General features: G+C 53.5%; 2 protein-coding genes across 2 annotated transcripts; both read right to left on the minus strand.

Moving 5' to 3' along the window:
* Positions 1-1,078: 1,078 nt before the first annotated feature.
* LOC118632975 (putative serine protease 45) lies at positions 1,079-10,921 on the minus strand. The gene is made up of 6 exons (XM_036266314.1): positions 10,813-10,921; positions 7,301-7,327; positions 3,235-3,382; positions 2,536-2,810; positions 1,636-1,799; positions 1,079-1,312 (listed from the first exon to the last, which is right to left on the minus strand). Exons 1-6 carry the CDS (start codon positions 10,919-10,921, stop codon positions 1,079-1,081), a joined length of 957 nt encoding a protein of 318 aa, XP_036122207.1.
* Positions 10,922-13,740: 2,819 nt separating this feature from the next.
* LOC118632976 (serine protease 44-like) lies at positions 13,741-17,292 on the minus strand. The gene is made up of 5 exons (XM_036266315.1): positions 17,073-17,292; positions 16,560-16,716; positions 15,676-15,941; positions 14,761-14,915; positions 13,741-13,977 (listed from the first exon to the last, which is right to left on the minus strand). Exons 1-5 carry the CDS (start codon positions 17,290-17,292, stop codon positions 13,741-13,743), a joined length of 1,035 nt encoding a protein of 344 aa, XP_036122208.1.
* Positions 17,293-17,593: the final 301 nt, after the last annotated feature.

Consider the following 17,593-nt stretch of genomic DNA (forward strand, 5'->3'; position numbering starts at 1 on the left):
CTGTTGTCTGTGTCCATTGGTTATGCATATAAGTTCTTTGGTTTTTAACAGAAAAAAAGGAGAAGCTTCTACCCTTGCCCCAAATTACCCATTAGAAAATAAATAACACCCTTCTTTTTAACTCTTGGGTTAAATAAGAAATATAGTATAAAATTTTAAATATAAAAATGATTCACAGTCCGGCTGGTGTGGTTCAGTGGTTGAGCATCGACCCATGCACCAAGAGGTCACTGGTTCAATTCCTGGTCTGGACACATGCCCAGGTTGTGGGCCCAGTCCCCAGTGGGGGGCATGCAGAAGGCGGCCAATCGATGTTCTCTCTCGTCAATTTTTCTTTCCTTTATTGATTTTTAGAGAGAGAAGAAGGGAGAGGGAGAGAGAGATAGAAACATCAATGAGAGAGAACATCGATTGGCTGCCTCCTGCATGCCCCTCACTGGGGATCAGGCCCACAACCTGGGCATGTGCCCTGACCAGGAATCAAACCAGGATCTCTCAGACCATGGGAGGATACTCAATCCACTGATCCACACCAGCCAGGCTGTAATCAGTATTTTAAAATGCCATTTAAAGTAAAAGCTGATTTGGAGCACTGTATGTAGGTCCTTCCTTCTGTCTGTTCCAACTGCTCCCTTACAGCGCGCTCACTTCACAGATGAGGGAACTGAGGCCTCAGGCCCTTCCTATGCTCCAGCACTACTGATACAGCAAAAACCATCAGGCCCCATTCTGGGGAACCACCTGATAGAATTAATTCCAGGAGACCCACCCATCCCCAACAACCAGGGCCACCCAGAAAAGAAAACAGAATCAGTTCACATTTGCACAAATTTAATCCCTGCTGTTCCAGGCCCCAATTCCAGAGCTCTTCTGGGCCACACTTCCCTTCTCCTGGTCACCCAAGGCTAGTCATCCACCACATCCCTCCCTGCTGGGACGCCAAAGCAAGACCGGGTCCCCCAGGGGCCACTCTGCCCCCACTTTGACTCTTGTTAAATGTGGACACATGACCTTGGTCTAACCTTGATCTGGCCCCATCCAGCAAAAGCAAAGCAGGAAGAAGAAGGGAGGGGGGCGATCAGGAGCCCATCTGGGACCTCAGCAGCCAGGACAGGAGAAGGAGCCAGGGGGAGGCGCAGGGCCCTGAGAGAGCCCTGTTGCTCATTTGATTCTTGATCCAGCTGCTGTATTTGGTGATGCGTGTGTACACGCCCGGATTCTGGGCTTCGGCGCAGGCCTTCTCCCAGGACAACACCCCGGCCAGAATCCATCTGCCTTCGACTTCACAAGCCAGCGGGCCCCCGGAGTCCCCCTAGGAAAGAGAGAGGAGGGAGGGAGGCTCTGGGCCCCGCTGGGACCCAGGGAATCCAGGGGACCCGCCCACTCTGAGTTCCGGAAGATTCTTTCACTCCTCCAGGGAACACTCCAGGCTGGGGTCCTCCTTCAGCTCCACAGCTGGAGACCCGTCCCAGAATATTAAGCAAAATCAAAGTGACAGGGGAAGAAAGATGGGAGCAGACCACTGTCTGGTGATGGTGACAAGGAGAGAGGCCAAGCAAACCCCTCCCCGGGCAACTGTCCCCGACCTGGAACTGTTCCCAACAGGAGAGCTCCCAGAACGTCCCCGAAACTCACATTGCACAAGTTTTCTCCATAATTGGTGGCACAGACCATGTGTCCCAAGACAAGGGGGATGAGGTTGGGGACAGGGGACTTCTTTCGGTAAATCTGGTTACACCTCTTGTTGTCCATAATAAACACCTCAGCCTCCTGCAGCTCTGGGGTCAGCGTGGTGTTGGCTGTGGAGGAGTCCAGGGAGGTGAGAACGAACCCTCACTCCACTCAGCCCTGGCCTCTTCCCCGTCTTGTCACCTGGGTCCTGGGGACTCAGCAACGGGGGGGGGGGGGGTGTCTGGCGAGCCCCTCTCCAGGCTAAGGTGGTGTCTCAGGACCCAGTGCGCTAGGAAGCTTTGCTTCTGAACCAAGCAGGCCACAGTCCGAGCTGCATGCGACCACTGACAAGCTGAGAGTCGGGCGCAGGCCGCTGCCCGCCAGCCTGTGGGCTCTGCGCTGGCTGTCCCCCCCGCACCGGAGTGCACCCGCTTCCCAGACCGCCTCTCTCATCCCTCAGGGCTGGAGCTCAAACTGCCTGACCATCTGTCCCGGTGGGTGGGCCTGCGCCCCTCCCCTCTCAGGGTGAGCCCCCTGTAAGCAGGGCCTGCGTCCCCAACGCCTGGGTCCGGCACGTGGCCGAAGCTCGAAGTTCATCAAGTGAATCTGACTCCCGGACTCCGAGCTCCTGTGAGGCAAAGGATCATGCCCAGCCCAGGCACTGCCCAGCGTGGATGAGGTGCCCACAGCAATGGACAACGGTTCCCACAAGAGGAGCAGTCCTCACATCCAAGAACCAGGGGCCAGAGGTAGCAGCCACGAGCTTCCGAGGGGCACCGTGAGGGGGTCCAGCAGCAAGGCCCCGGAAGGAACTGCCTGCAGCCTCTGAGGTCCCCCAGCCTCCCGCCATCTCGCGCAGCTCACCTGAGAACCGCTGCCTAGCCTGGCCCCAGCCGGTCACCCAGCACTGCGTCCCAACCTTCAGCTTGTAGGTGGGCTCCGGGAGGCAGATGGGCTGGACGTACTTGCTGAAGGTGACAGGAGTGTAAAGCTGGAGAAGGGCAATGTTGCCCATGATGAAGGTCCGGCCCCAGTACTTGGGGTGTATAATGATATCCCTCACGTGGATCGAGATGGCCGTCCTCGAGTTCCTGGGCCTCAGCTGAGAGGTGCCGAGAGTCACCGTGTACTCTTTGGTGCTGCAGGGGACACAGCCTCATCTGGTAGATGTCAGGGTCCTATGCTCCTACCTCTACCAAGGACCCTCTCCCTTAGCAAACGCCCTGCCAATCCAGCCTGGAGGCGCTCAGGGTCAAAGATACAACTGCCTCCCCATCTATCATTCAAGTTGATTCAAGGTAACCTGGTCTGTGCTGGGTACGTAGGTGTTGGTGTCTACATGTATGTTTTCATGCGTTGAGGGGTGGGGTCTATAGTGAGTTTGTCTGTTGCTCTGTTTAGCATACGATCTGCATCTCTTGGGGCTCCTGTCCCAGCTCAGTCCCTGGCCCCCTGTGAGATTTGGAGCATGACTCCCCTGTTCTGGGCACCCCTTCCCTCTCCCCCTACCTCCCACCCTCACATTGCTTCACAGAGGAAACGGGGACACAGGGCCCCACTCACCCTTCGATGCAGTGAGCAGCAGTCACCACCCATCTGTGGTCAATGAGGGCCCCTCCACACACATGCTGCTTTTTCAGGCGGAGGCTCACCTCCCAGGGCCAATGGCGGGTCACATCCACATCTTCCGACCACCAGGGTTTGCCACAAGCTTTAGGAACAAATATGCCAAGGAGACACAGTGACCACACAGAGGAGGAGAAGACTGAGACCAAGACGCCCCTGGGGCAGCTGCACAGGCTGTGAACCAGGACTTGTTTCTGTTTCGGGGGGGAGAGAAGCGCAGTGACCTGTGCAAGGCACTGGGCTAGGCGGAACAGGACAATGACAGAGATAAAATGCATCAAGATGGAGACATCACAAGAGGGAAGAAAGAGATGCTGAACACACTGGGCGCAGTCAGCACAGAACTTCAGAACAAGCAGAAGCCTTCTAGAGCCAGGACGGGAAATACTTTCTTGTGTCCGGAGTAAGTTCCGAAGCCATGTTCCTGAAAGGCCATAATGCTGGCTGCATCCCTCCGATGCCCACACTGCTCAGAGTCAAGCTCCAGACTTCTGATCTTACACAGACCTTTCCAGAAAGAACCCAGCCTGGAGCCCCCATCACAGCTCACACACCCAGCGTGCACGTAGTTCCAATGGTCGAGTTGTGCAGCTCTATGAATGAACATAGATGCACATATTGTAAGTGAAATACCAGCCAACGTCATATGTTTAAAAATAACGCACTGTGATCATGTAGAGATTGTCCCAGGAGAAGAGAGGTCCCACTATGGAGTAGCCTCGGTGTGTTCTCTGCAGAGCCATTGTGTTTTCCTTGATAGACTCCGAAAGAGGCATTTGAAAATGTCGACACGTATTTATGACTAAAAACAGAAAACCCTCTTACTTAGCAAACTAGGAATAGAAAGGAAATCCGTAACTTCATAAAAGTGATGCGACACAAACCTACAACAAACATCGTATAACACTGGGGAACAGGCAAAAAGCAGCCACACTGGCAGAACCAGGAATAGTGGCACTTCATGGAAGGAGGGCAGGGGACCTTCTGGGTGCTAGGACTGCCCTACTTACCTGGGTGGTGACTGCACAGGTGTGTTTGCTGGGACACTTATCATTTGTATAATGCTTCAACAACTTGCTTTCAAAGTCAGTAATATTTCTCTATCCCAGAACCACCAATAAAAAATATATTCAAAATCAGATCCATTTTCAATAGCAAAAATGTATGAAGTACCAAGGAATTAACTTACCCAACACTACGCAAGATTTCTGTGGCAATGCATTTCAAACAAATCAAGGACTCAAAATAATTGACATAAATGGAGAGACATCCCTTGCTCTTAAATAGAACAACTAAATACTTCAGCTGTAACTCTGAGACAGGCTAAACCTCTCTTAAGCTGGATGGGAATGTTCTTCAGTTATTTTTTAAGCCTCTCCCAGATAAGATTAAAGTTTCCCTTAGGGCGCTCCCCAAGCCCATGTGTCTGCACCTCTGCCAGTCAATGCCAGCCCACGGGGGAGTCTGAGGACAAAGAGCCCACTTTGCAGCTGCAGGCAGAACCCCAGAGCTGCAGCGCCAGACCCAGAGCAGTGCTGGGCCGGTCTCTGTCGTGTGCTCCCTGCCGCGTCGAGCCCCCTCCCTCCCTCTCTCCCCTGCGTCTGGTTTTCGGTCAACCACCTTTTGAATCTGTTTCATCTGCTCTTGATTTTCATCTTAGGGGAGAGGGTGGAGGGCTCAAACCCCTTCACTCGTGACAATTTTTCCCAGAATTAATTCTATAAAGTCACTTTCCAAGTTAGAATTTTAAAGAAATTTAATAAGCCTACTCTAAAATTGAAATAGAAAAACAAGGGTCCATGACTAGCTGAGCCTTTGAAAAAATCGCTCAGAAAAGGGACATTTGTGCCCAGGCCAGTTTGGCTCAGCGGTTAGAGCGTCGGCCTGCGGTCCGGAGAGACCCGGGTTCGGTTCCCGCTAAGGGCATGTACTTCGGTTGCAGTTTGTCCCCGGCCTTGGTTGGTCCTGCGGGTGGCAGCCACTCGATGTGTCCCTTCATGTCGATGTTTCTCTCTCTCTCTCCCTTCCTCTCTCTCCCTCAAATAATAAAAAATAATAAAAAATAAAAATAAAATAAAAGAAAAGGGACATTTGTCCTAGAAGATAATAAGACACACATCAAAGCCAGAATAACAAAAGCAGTGTGGCACCGGCAGGGACAGACAAATGGACAAAAGGAAAAGAACAGAGAACTGAGAGGCTGCTGCATGGGACACGGGACCTGATGTATAGGTAGAGGCGACCGCGGCTGGTGGGTACAGGAAGGCTCATGCTGCCTGGTGCTGGGAAACTGGCTCACTAGAGCAGAAATAAGAAAGCAAGACTGGATTCCTTCCTGGTGGCACCGAAGACCTCGTCACGAAAGGCAGAACTGTACGTGAACAGCAGACCGTGTAATGTGGGCCGGGAAAGGCCGCCTAAAACAAAACTCAAAACACACCCCAGAAAGCGTTTAACTGATGATCCTGATTACAGCACACAAAGGCTTTCTGACCCCAGGAACAAAGTTAACAGAGCGGTGACAGATTGGAAGGCAACATTCGCAACATCTAAACTCAATACAACCCTGGCCAGTTTGGCTCCGTGGTTAGAGCGTCGGCCCACGGACCAATGAGTCGTGGGTTCCATTCCGGTCAAGGGCACGTACCTTGGTTCTGGTTGGGGTTTTGTGGGAGGCAACGAGTCAATGTGTCCCTCTCACGTCGTGTTTCTCTCTCCCTGCCTCCCACTCTATCTGAATTAAATGGAAAAATATCCTCGGGTGAGGATTAAAAAAAATAAAAATAAAATCAATATAAGACTTTCATTAGGAATATACAAGTAACTCTAGAAAATCACCAAGAGAAAAAGAACAAACAATATGCAAAGGATAAAGACAGGTGATGTATTACAAGAAGACACTCAAGAGGTCAATAACATGTTAAGACAGGCTCCAATTCACTAGTAATAAGGAAAATGTCAATTAAATCAAGAAGTCATTTCTTAAACTATTAGATTAGCAAAAAAAATGTAAAAACTGGATCGTGCCAAGGGCTGATGGATGAGTAGCAATACTTACGCCTTCACAAACTGTGAGCAGGAAAGCAGAGGACTGACCACATCGAAATGTGGACAGTAAATAAAAGTACAGTATCAGTGTAAACCTTTGAAGTGGATAAGTGCACTGCAGTTATCCAAGAGAATATTCTTAGAAAACACACACCAGAGTATTTAGAGATAAAGAACCATGTTGCATGTTACCCTCAGCTGATTCTGAAAAAAATTATGTGTGTTTGGGCGTTCTTTGTGCTATTTGTAGTTTTGGTGTTTTTCAAACTTAAAATTATTTCCAAATAAACTGTTTTTCCCCACCGTGGGCTGAATGAAAAGAGTAGGAAGCAGAAAGAGACCTAGAGCACATACCATGTGTAAGTTAACACTGCGTGCACACAAAGCCACAATATGTATTTTTACAAGAACACACCAGCAGAAAGACACGCACCGGACATATAAAAAGGCTGGGAAGACAGTAAAGACAGGGTTCCCAAGTGGAGCATGGACAAAGGCAGGAATAACTTCATCCGTCAATCAAACAATTCATAACAAATCAGGGTGCACCCATGACAATGGAGGCCCGTGAACAAGCAGGCTGACCCACCCTCCACCCCTGAGGTCTAAGGAAAAAGACAAGAGGACCCAGAAGAGCCAGGCATTGCCACAGGGCCCAGGGGCCTCCATTTGCAAAGGAACAGTTTAGAGCCCAAAAGGTTTCTGTGTAGAAAAGGGACACATCCCCTGACTGGCTACGGCCTGGGCTGAATTTGAAGAGGTTCTGCATTCCCATGGGAGGCCCAGATGCTCTTTCCTCCACACTGCTGGTCTGCGAGTCCTATCCTTTAGAAAGCAGGCCCTTTGCACTAGGTCCCTGCTTCCTACAGACCCAGGCACACTGTCCAGGGCCCGCTGCAGCACATACCCTCCCAGGAACCGAGGCTTTCTGGCAGCAGGGGCTCTCCCTGCCCACCTGGTTGGGAGTCATCTCCTTTGTAACCTGGAGGAGAAAAGGGGGACAGAGATGAAGTGAGAGGTCATGACAGGATGACGGTGAAGAGGTGCATTTCCATTAATTAGTTTATTTATTCATACACCAAATATTTTTCATCTCCCGCTCCGTTCCCAGCCCGGAGCCTAGAGCTGGTGAAGACAGAGGTACTCAGACAGATACATGCTGCATTTGTCCGGAGGAGCATGCTGGCCAGCAGGGGAGACAGAAGGAACCACAGTCACCTGCGGGAGGTCAGTGCAGGGACCAGGTCACAGATGCCAGGTGAGCCCAGGAGAGGCAGTGGACAGAGAGGCTTCTGGCGAGAGGGGTTACTGGGCCAGGCCTTAAAAAGGAGAAAGTAAAACACAAATGACAAGTGACAATGACATTCCTTACGAAAGAAACACTGTGGTGTAGGCCTAAGGCTCCAGAAGATAAGGGCAAGGCCTGTGAGGGCAAGAAACGATGCCAGGGGAGCAGAGCCGGGGAGGAGGGAGGCCCTGCAGATGTGACAGGGCCAGACTTGCACTGTGAAGGCAGCAAGGAGAAGAGACAGGAAGTGAGACAAGACCGTGAGATCCCACCGGAGGATCTGCAGGAAATAGGCAAGAAATGCCAGTGCCAATGAGAACAGAGCTGGTGAGCTGGAGGCGGGGCTTGGGGAGACGGCTGGGTCTAGGAAGTGACACAGGTCACCTCCACTCTGATTTTAGAGATGAGTGGCTGTTATCCACAGAGTTAGAGAGCAGAGTGAGAACCCAGCTGGCAGGAAGAGGAGGGCTCCCAAGCAGCTGCGATGTTTCCAGGTCATCTGGGTGGAGGTGTCCGGTAGGCGGATGCAAGTCCAGATACAGGAGGCAACATCGCATAAATGGCATCTCACTGCCCAGGGCAAGTGAGTTCACCCAGGGAGCCGGGAAGAGAGGACCTGATGGCATCTTAGGGAACACCAGTACGTCAGGGATGAACAGAGCATGGATGGCTGGGAGGGACAGAGAGAGCAAGGTAGTTATCCTGAGGGAGAGCAAGGTAGTTAGCCCGAGCCTCTCTTAGATGCATGGGAAGTTCCTTCAGTTACTTTTTTTTTGATCCTCACCCAAGGACATTTTTCCATTTTTTGTTCAGGTAGAATGGGAGGGAGAGAGAGGAAGAGAGAGAGAAAAAAACATCAACATGAAAGGGACACATCGAGTGGCTGCCACCCGCACAACCAACCAGGGCCGGGGACAAACAGCAACCGAGGTACGTGCCCTTAGCGGGAACCGAACCCGGGTCTCTCTGGACCGCAGGCCGGCGCTCTAACCACTGAGCAAAACTGGCCAGGGCCCTTCAGTTACTTTTGAGCCTCTCGTAGATAAAAGTTTCTCTTTGGTGCCTGGCTGGTGTGGATCAGTGGACTTAGCATCATGCCATGGACTGAGAGGTCTTGGTTCGATTCCCGGTCAGGGCACATGCCCAGATTGTGGGCTCAATCCCCAGTTGATGCTGTGCAGGAGGCAGCCAATCAATGTATCTCTTTCACAACGATGTTTCAATCTCTCTCCCTTCCTCTCTCTCTAAAAAATCAATAAAAACAAATATATATTTTTAAGTTTCTCTTTGGTGAAAAAGGTGCAGGGTTTAAGAAGTACAAATTGGGCCCTGGCCGGTTTGGCTCAGCAGTTAGAGTGTCCGCCTGCGGTCCGGAGAGACCCGGGTTCGGTTCCCGCTAAGGGCATGTACCTCGGTTGCAGTTTGTCCCCGGCCCTGGTTGGTCGTGCGGGTGTCAGCCACTCGATGTGTCCCTTTCACATCGATGTTTCCCTCTCTCTCTCTTCCTCTCTCTCCCTCCCACTCTGTACAAAAAATGGAAAAATGTCCTCGGATGAGGATAAAAAAAAAAAAAAGAAGTACAAATTGGTAGTTACAGAATAGTCACAGAGATGTAAATTACAGCATAGGGAATTCAATAATATTGTAATAACTAGGTATGGTGCCAGGTGGATACTGGAAATATCGGGGGGAACCACTCTATAAAGTACACGATTGTTGAACCACTATGCTGTACACTAGAAACTAATACAGAATAAAATTGACTGTAGACTTCAATTGAAAAATAAAAAAAAGTTTCTCTCCGGGCACTTCCCAAGCCAATGTGTCTGTCCCTGTGCAGTCAATGCCAGCCCACGACATGACGCTGGAAGACAAGGAGACCCACTCCAGCCCTGGCTGGTTTGCTCAGTGGTTAGGGCGTTGGCCCGTGGACTGGGGAGTCCCAGGTTCAGTTCCCGCTAAGGGCACGTACCTCGGTTGCAGTTTGTCCCCGGCCCCGGTTGGGCCTGTGCAGGTGGCAACCAGTCGATGTGTCCCTCTCACGTCGATGTTTCTTTCTCTCTTCCTTCCTCTCTCCCTCCCACTCTATCTGAAGATAAATTCAAAAATGTCCTCGGTGAGGATAAGAAAAGAGCCCCACCTGCACCTGCAGGCAGAAACCCAGAGCAGTGCTAGGGCCTCTCTGTCGGGTGCTCCCTGCTGCGTCGAGCCCCCTCCCTCCCTCCCCTGCGTCTGGTTTTCGGTCAGCTCCCTTTCTCCCTTTGGAATCTGTTCGGCTTCCTCTCTTGCTCTCTCCTTCGCCAGGACAGTCAGGAGAGGCGTCGGGGTTTGGAAACGATGAAGGAGGGAGCCACAGAAAGGCTGCGAGCAGCAAGGCAGGAATGGGCGAAGGGTTAAGTGAGGAGTGAAGAGGCGCAGAAGGAAACATTTTGAGAAGTGGGGGGTTTGGGGAAGGAGGGTGGGGGGAGCACAGCAAATACAAAGGTGGTGGGTGGTGACAGATCTGCGAGAGGCTGACGGAGGAGCCCAGGGAGGATCTCCGCCCACAGCAGGGTCAGCAGGCTGACCTTGAACAGGAGGCTGGTCTCTGGTTCCTAGAAATGAGTAGTCAGGTTTGGGGAGCCCCAGGGACTGGAGGGAGTCCGGGAGACAGCACCCGAGGGCCTGCACCCACTGAGTGAACGAAGCGGACGCTAGTGAGGCGCACTGGGGTGGAAAAGTGGGTGCGGGTAGAAGATGATTGTGGAATATTCTTTAAGTAGATGGAGACCATGAATCTGCGTGGCCCCAACCGCAGGCCCAAGGGGTCACCACTGGTGCCTGGGAAGATGAGAACCTAGGGATGGAGGGGTGGCCTGAGAGAGGCCCGAGGATGCAATGCTATCAGGAGCGTGGTTGGGGTCTTAGCCAGGATGGTCCACCCGATAGCAGGAGGAAGTGGCTGGGGGGCTGGGAGGAGAGTCAGGGGTCCCCAGGAGGCTGCAGGACCGGTGGCACCTGAGGTAGGAGGCCAGAGGGCAGGAGTTGGCATCCCTGGAATCTCCCTGGCAAGACCCTGGGAGGAGGTGACTATGGGGTGGGTGGGCCACAGAAGCCCAGCTGGCCCTGGCCCTGCCTCCAATGAGGGGGTTGGGGGGGGCCGAGGGGGAGGGGCAGAAGGCGGGGAACAGCCGCCTGACCCGAGTTCAGCAGCAGCAGCAGCAGCAGGCAGAGCAGCAGGAGGCGGAGGCGCAGGCGGAGGCTCAGACCTCCAGGCCCAGCGCTGAGGCCAGACAGCCAGGCGGCCATGAGGTCCGGAGGCGTCACCGGGGACTGCGGAGCGCGAAGGGAGCCCCTCTCGCGAGGCGCCGCAGCACGTTACCTGACGGATTTTGGCGCGAGACCGCCCCTCCCGCCTATGACCACAGCGCCCCTGGAGCCCCCACACTCCCCTGCGCCCCCACCCCGTGCCTGCTCCTGGAAGATGACCTTGGAGCCCCAGATCTGTGAATGTCTCCCTGGCTACCAGCCCCATGAAAGCACCCCCAAGTGCCTTAAATTGGTGACAGTGCCCCCCAGAACCTGGCAGGTGAGCACACCCAAATCCACGGACCGGTGAAGGTACCTTGTCACCCAGCCTGACTATACCCTTGGTCCCTGAGCTTGATTTATTGTAGTTTCCCAATTTACATTGATTTGAACATCTGGAAAGCTGTAGAAAGCACAAGAGAAGAACAGTAAGGACTAGGAGGTCAGGGAAGATGTCAGCGAAAGTGACATTTTTTTTTGAAGCCAAAATAGGCAGGAGCTACTTTTTATTCTTAGGTTTACAGAAGAAGCAAATTAAGAGGCATATCATTTGTTAATTCTATTTACCAAAAAGAGCTAAATATATGTTCAGCCTTAAAATGCATTCATTGTTGCTCGCATACTGCAGAAGACTTGAACAAGGAGTCAGGGAGTGGAGGAGGGAAAGGCATCCGGCTCCTCCGCAGACCACCAGCGGAAGGCGCACTCGAGAGGGAAGGCCCCGGGCGTTCACGGGCTGTTTGCAGCAGGGTGCTGTCTTTGAATCTGCTGGCAGAGACTGGGAGGTGACCACCAAGATTCCTGCTTCTATGTCCATTTGGAGGGTCGGGGGTTCAGGTGAGTTCCCAGCAATAGGAGGTGAGTGGAGGTGACCGGTGTCACTTCCGCGCCAAGGCAGTCAGGCGGAGGTGGCCTTCTGTACCTGTGTTACTGCAGAGCGGCGGTTCTCAAGGCGTGGTCCCCGGAGAAGCAGCAGCATCACTTGGCAACTTGTTAGAGATGCACATTCTCAGGTCCCACCCAGACCTACAGGGCTGGAAACTCGGGGGATGGAACCAGCGGTCTGTATTTTAAAGTTTTTTTTGTTGTTGTTGTTGTTTTTTTTAATCCTCACCCGAGGATATTTTTCCATTTTTTGTACAGATAGAGTGGGAGGGAGAGAGAGGAAGGGAGAGAGAGAGAGAAACATCGACGTGAAGGGACACATCGAGTGGCTGCCACCCGCACGACCAACCAGGGCCGGGGACAAACTGCAACCGAAGTACTTGCCCTTAGCGGGAACTGAACCCGGGTCTCTCTGGACCGCAGGCTGACGCTCTACCCGCTGAGCCAAACCGGCCAGGGCAGCGGTCTGTATTTTAACAAGCCCTCCAGGGAAGTCTCATGCAGGTAAAGCATGAACCACAGGGCTGCGTGGAGCCAGAAGACGGAGAAAAACTACCTGTTGACCAAGTTGTAGGAACAAGAAGTTAACTTGACTTTGTTAATCCATGAATATTCGTGGCTTCTTAAAGCAGCTGATTGGATACGTATTAAGAGACTGGGTTCGATGTGAGCTCTGTCTTCCAACCCTAGCCTTCCTTGGGCAATGCAGGGGACTGACAGGGCAGCTGTCCAAGCCCGTGGATATCCGGCAGAACCCTGGCCCCTGGGAGAGCAGGGTTCAGAAGATTGGGAGGGAGTCCACCAGCAGCTACACAGAGACTTGGACCCTGGGCCTGGAATGAGGACAAAGAACTAGATCCGAATACAGTGACCTTCTCTTGCCCTCCTCCCTAGGGGAATGCCGATCTTGGGTAACAAAAGGGGGGGGGCAGAAAGGAGAAACAGTGGAAGAGGAGGAATATTCCTCATGCCCCAACTTTACTCTTGCTCCCAGGTCGTTTCTCTTAATCCTGTTCTGAGTTACAGAAGCTGTTAAATTAGGCTACCGAGCTGCCTGCAGACACGAGGACAACTAGCACAAGAGCGCAGGGAGCTGGACCCCGCTGGCTGAAACCATTCCTGGAACGCACACCTGAGCAGGTGGGGACTCACCGCTCTCTCTAGGCCTTAGTAAGAACCCTGTGTAGCCCCAGGCTAAACGCAAAGCCAGTCCACTGCAGGCTATGTTATCTGCGACCCCACACTGTCCAGGACAGCAGCTTCCAAACACGCGAGACAGTCTCGAAACGTTTATTCAGATGACATCAGAAATCTCCACGCTCTTCATGTCTCAACACAATTTGGGGTGAGCCTGGATGTGGCCCAGGGCACTGAGGAAGGGTTGACCCAGGAAGGCTTACGTGGCAGAGGCTGGCCGCTCACAGATGGATCTGCACTGGGGTGCAGGGACCTCTCCCGCCCCAGACAACTGAGTCCTGTGGGAATCACACCACAGCAGGGACGGAGCGACGCCTCGTTCACGCTCTCTGGACAATCACCAAGCTGACTGGCTTGACAGAGGGTCAGCTGAGAGCCTGAAACCACCCAGGTCTAACGGTGTTCACCGCTGATGACACGTCTTCCTGGGTAGGTGTTCTCCAAGATGTCCACGCAGCACCTGCTCCACCTGGCAGGTCAGCTGGCCCTTGAGGGGACGGTGTCGCCCCTCCCTCCCGGCAGGCAGAGCACAGCCAAGGAATAGGCGTGGTTGAGGCAGGGGACTGGAGCACCAGGTGGGACACTTTCGGGACTCCAGTCTTACTTCCACTCTCTGTTGTGTGGCTCTCCACAGGGTCGGGGGTCCCAACGGGAAAGCGAGGGGAGGGCAATGAGAAGGAGTGGGAGGAGAGGACTTGTGTGAGACTCGGAAACAGGAGGGGAGCACGCCGCCGTGGTCACAGGGTCACCAGAAGGCCCAGGGGCAGCACCAGGCACAGGGGCGGGACGGGGAAGCCTGCGGAGTGTCCAGAAGCAGATTGACTCATGTGATCAATGAGCCAGAGCTTGTAGACACTAACTTCTGTATAAACTCCAGGAAGTTCTTTGCGACCACAGCCGATGCCCCAGCTCACAATCCCCACCTGGACCCATGTTTTATTAAATTCACAGACCAGGGGGCCCCCAGAATCTCCCTGGAGAAAGAGAAGGAAACAAACAAAGGAATGGAGGAGGACCAACATCAGAACAGGCTGACTGGCCTACAAGGCACTGGGGAGATGGGCACCTGCGGGGCTTCCCAGCACCCACCAGGCCCAGGCTTCGGAGAAGACTTAAAAGTTGAAAAAATGTAAACAATCAGAATTTGTGTACATACTCAAAAGATTGTGCATAGAAAATACCGACTATATGCCCGGCCGGTGTGGCTCAGTGATTGAGCATCGACCCATGCACCAAGAGGTCGCCAGTTCGATTCCCAGTCAGGGCACACGCCCAGGTTGTGGGTCCAATCCCCAGTGGGGGGCATGCAGGAGGCGGCCAATCGATGTCCTCCCTGATCGATGTTTCTATCTCTCTCTCCCTCTCCCTTCCTCTCTCTCTAAAAATCAATAAAGAAAAAAAAATTGTTTTAAGAAAACATTGACTATAAACAGAGAAAATGTACATACTCTGAGATAATAATGACTGAATCCTCTCCCGAGACATCGCCTATCACATGGAAGGGTCCAGACTCTTATTAGGCATTTCCTGCCTGAACCCCCTCTCCTCCCTGGCCCTTCAAGCAGGGGCAGCTCCTTGCTGCTGCAAGACTGGGCCGGGCCAGCCTGCCAGAGCTCAGCAGCTTGTCCCATCAGAGCTCTTAGTTGAATGAAGGGTGAATGGAGGGGTTGGTAGGTGACGAAGGCCCCACAGCCTGTGAGTAAAGAAACCGAGGGGACAACCAAAACGCAGAGGCGGCAGGAGGCCCAGGAACTGACCTGGCAGGAATCCTTTCCGAGGGCATTGTAGCCACAGACATTCCCTTCCTTGACTACGTTAGTTGAGACTGATATCTTTTTCTTGTACAGCTCATTACACTTCTCATGGCGAATAATGCTTAGCTCAGCCTCCTGAAGCACGTCTGGGGCGGCCTCTTTGGGATCTGTAAAGACAATTTAGAAGAAGGGGGACCTGCTTAGTGGGCCAGGACAGGGCCCCTGGCACCCGCTCTGGGTCTCATACAGTGTGTTCACATACAGACATCCTCTTAGGGCAGTGGATATTGTCCCCACTTGACACTGGAGGAAACGAGACCCACAGTGGACAGGGGGAGAGGGATAGGTAAGAATCAGAACCAAGACAAGAGAAGGAAGAACGGATCAGAACAGGACTAGGCAAGGCCTTACCAGCCTGAGACATCAAAACCAACTATCTGTCCCTCTGAGTACCATTAGTAATAGTGACAGGTGTCCTATACATCAGTAAAGTATCTTTAGTTCGGGACAGGATCACAGACTCTCGGACACAGTGTCCCAAAGGCACCAATCCAGCCTCTCTCCAGGGATAGGAGGTCCTATAATTTCACCAAGAGGCACTCTCTGGCCTCTTCTCACTCACAGAAAATTCCCTAAGCACCAAGGCAAGTACTTGTAGTTTGGGACCACTCAGGTTAGCAGACAAATCAACACTCCCGACCTAAAACCCACCTTGCTTATGACCCAAGGCCCTAGGTCCTGACACACTAATAGATGCTTGCAACACCATCAAATTACTCCCTAGCAGCATCTTCTCCACCCACCTCCCTTACCCACTTGCTAAGAAAATTACCTCCCTGTGTCTCCCTTTAGCGTGTTGGCCAACCCCAGGGCACCAAACAACCTTTTCCCTGGCCTGAGTTTGCTTCCCAGCCTCACCTTTTTCCTTTAGTTTCCCCCATCCAGTCACCCAGCACTCCGTACCAGCTTGCACCATGAAACCACTTTCAGGGATGCACACAGGCTGGATATATGGGGAGAAATTCACAGGGACTTCGAGCAGAGCCAGAGCAATGTCATTTTCGATTGTTCTAAAAGTACTAAAATCTCGGTGGATCACAATGTCTCGAACTGGGACCTCGATTGCCAGCGTGGAGGCCTGATTCAGGCGTATGTCTCCTATCTTCACCATGTACTCCTCGTAGCTGCAGAGAGATCCCGGAGGGTCTATATTCCCCTTCCACATGTTCTAGGTTCTTCCCAGCCTGGTCCTATCTCCAATGCCTGGTCCTATCTCATCAGCCACTCCCCTCCCTCCAAACCACATCCCCTCCCCAGACCCCTGGCCACTCTATCCAGCGGTTCTCAAAGTTTGGTCCTTGGATGCGCAGCATCAAGATCAAGATCAAGTGGGAACTTGTCAGAAATGGAAATTCTCAGGTCTCACCCCTGACCTACTGAATCAGAAAAATTCTGGGGGTCAGGGACAGGTGATCTGTGTTTCAATGAGCTCTGCAGGTATTTCTAGGCTCATTAAAGTCTGAGGTCACTGACCTAGCCAAATGGGTGGAGTAGCCCTACTCCCCTTAAATATCCCCCCTTTCAAGTCTTGCCCACACACTGCCTCCCACTGGTGTCTCTCGGCCTTCTTGCCACTTGGTGGAGGCTCATCAGCTCTGGCTTAAAAGCAGAGGCTTTGAACCTGGTTTTAGGTCTTGCCTTTCAGGCTACCCAGGGCCTAACACCCCCACCTCTGACTACAACCTGAGGAGACTGAGACCCTCCTTCAGATGACAGCGGACTCAGCAGTCTGGGGCTCTCACCCGAAGATGCAGTGGGCGGCCGTCAGCACCCACCGGTCGGCGATGAGGGAGCCTCCGCACACGTGCTCGTCGTTGATCCGCAGGCTCACCTGCCAGGGCCACTTCTTCTGCGCGGCCGGCCTGCCTCCCACCACCCGCATAGACCGTTGGCCACAGGCTGGAGCGGTCAGGAGGGGAGGGCACGAGAAGGTACGGCCGCTGACACCACGGCCACGGGGCCAGAAAACCCTCGGAAACCTCGGGAGCCCCCCACCCCCACCCCGCGACCCAGGCCGGGCCCAGGGACCGGGCAGGTCTGTTTCCCTCACACCCTCCGAAGGGCCACGTCCACTCAGACCCCCGTCTCCCCCAGGCAGGGTCTCCAGCCCCCCGGCGGCCCCGACATGCCTCCAGAAGTGGTCGAGATGGGGGTGACTTTGGCTGGTGGTGTTTTCCCTGGAGTCTGCAGAGCTCTGTGGGAAGCAGAGTCCCCTGGGGTAAACGCCACCCAATGGGGAGACACTGAAACCACACGGGATTTGGGGGCCTCAGTGGGTGCCGGCACCCCTTCAGGTGGCAACTTCCGCAGGCTCGCCCCGGGGCCCCGGCGGCCGCTCCCCGAGGGGACTGGAGATGGTGAGGGCGGCGGCCTGCCCTGCGCCCCGGCCCCGGCCCCGGCCCCGGCCCCCAGGGCCTCCCGGAGCCAGGGCTGCAGGAGCAGGAGCCAGACCAGGAGGCCGCCCAGGGACGCCATGGGCACCGCCAGGGACTCCGCCTTCCGGTGGCGCCCCCTCGCGGGGGCTCCCGCCCCTGCCCTGGTGTGGAGAACTAGGGTCACGCCTGGGTTGTGGGGTCACGGGGGGTGAGGGCCTCTTCCCACAGATGCATTCACAGCTCCCTGCTGCGCTCGGATTAGGCCTTTCTCAGCATTTCCCTCCCCTACTTGTTTGCAATAAAAAATGTAAACTCCTTCACATATAAATGTTGCACTTAACATTACTAGCCACTACGTCACAGATAATAGTGCTACCTTTAAAAAAAAAATCAACACCCAC

The sequence above is a fragment of the Molossus molossus genome, unplaced genomic scaffold, assembly GCF_014108415.1.
Source record: "Molossus molossus isolate mMolMol1 unplaced genomic scaffold, mMolMol1.p scaffold_m16_p_18, whole genome shotgun sequence".
NCBI lineage: Eukaryota > Metazoa > Chordata > Mammalia > Chiroptera > Molossidae > Molossus > Molossus molossus.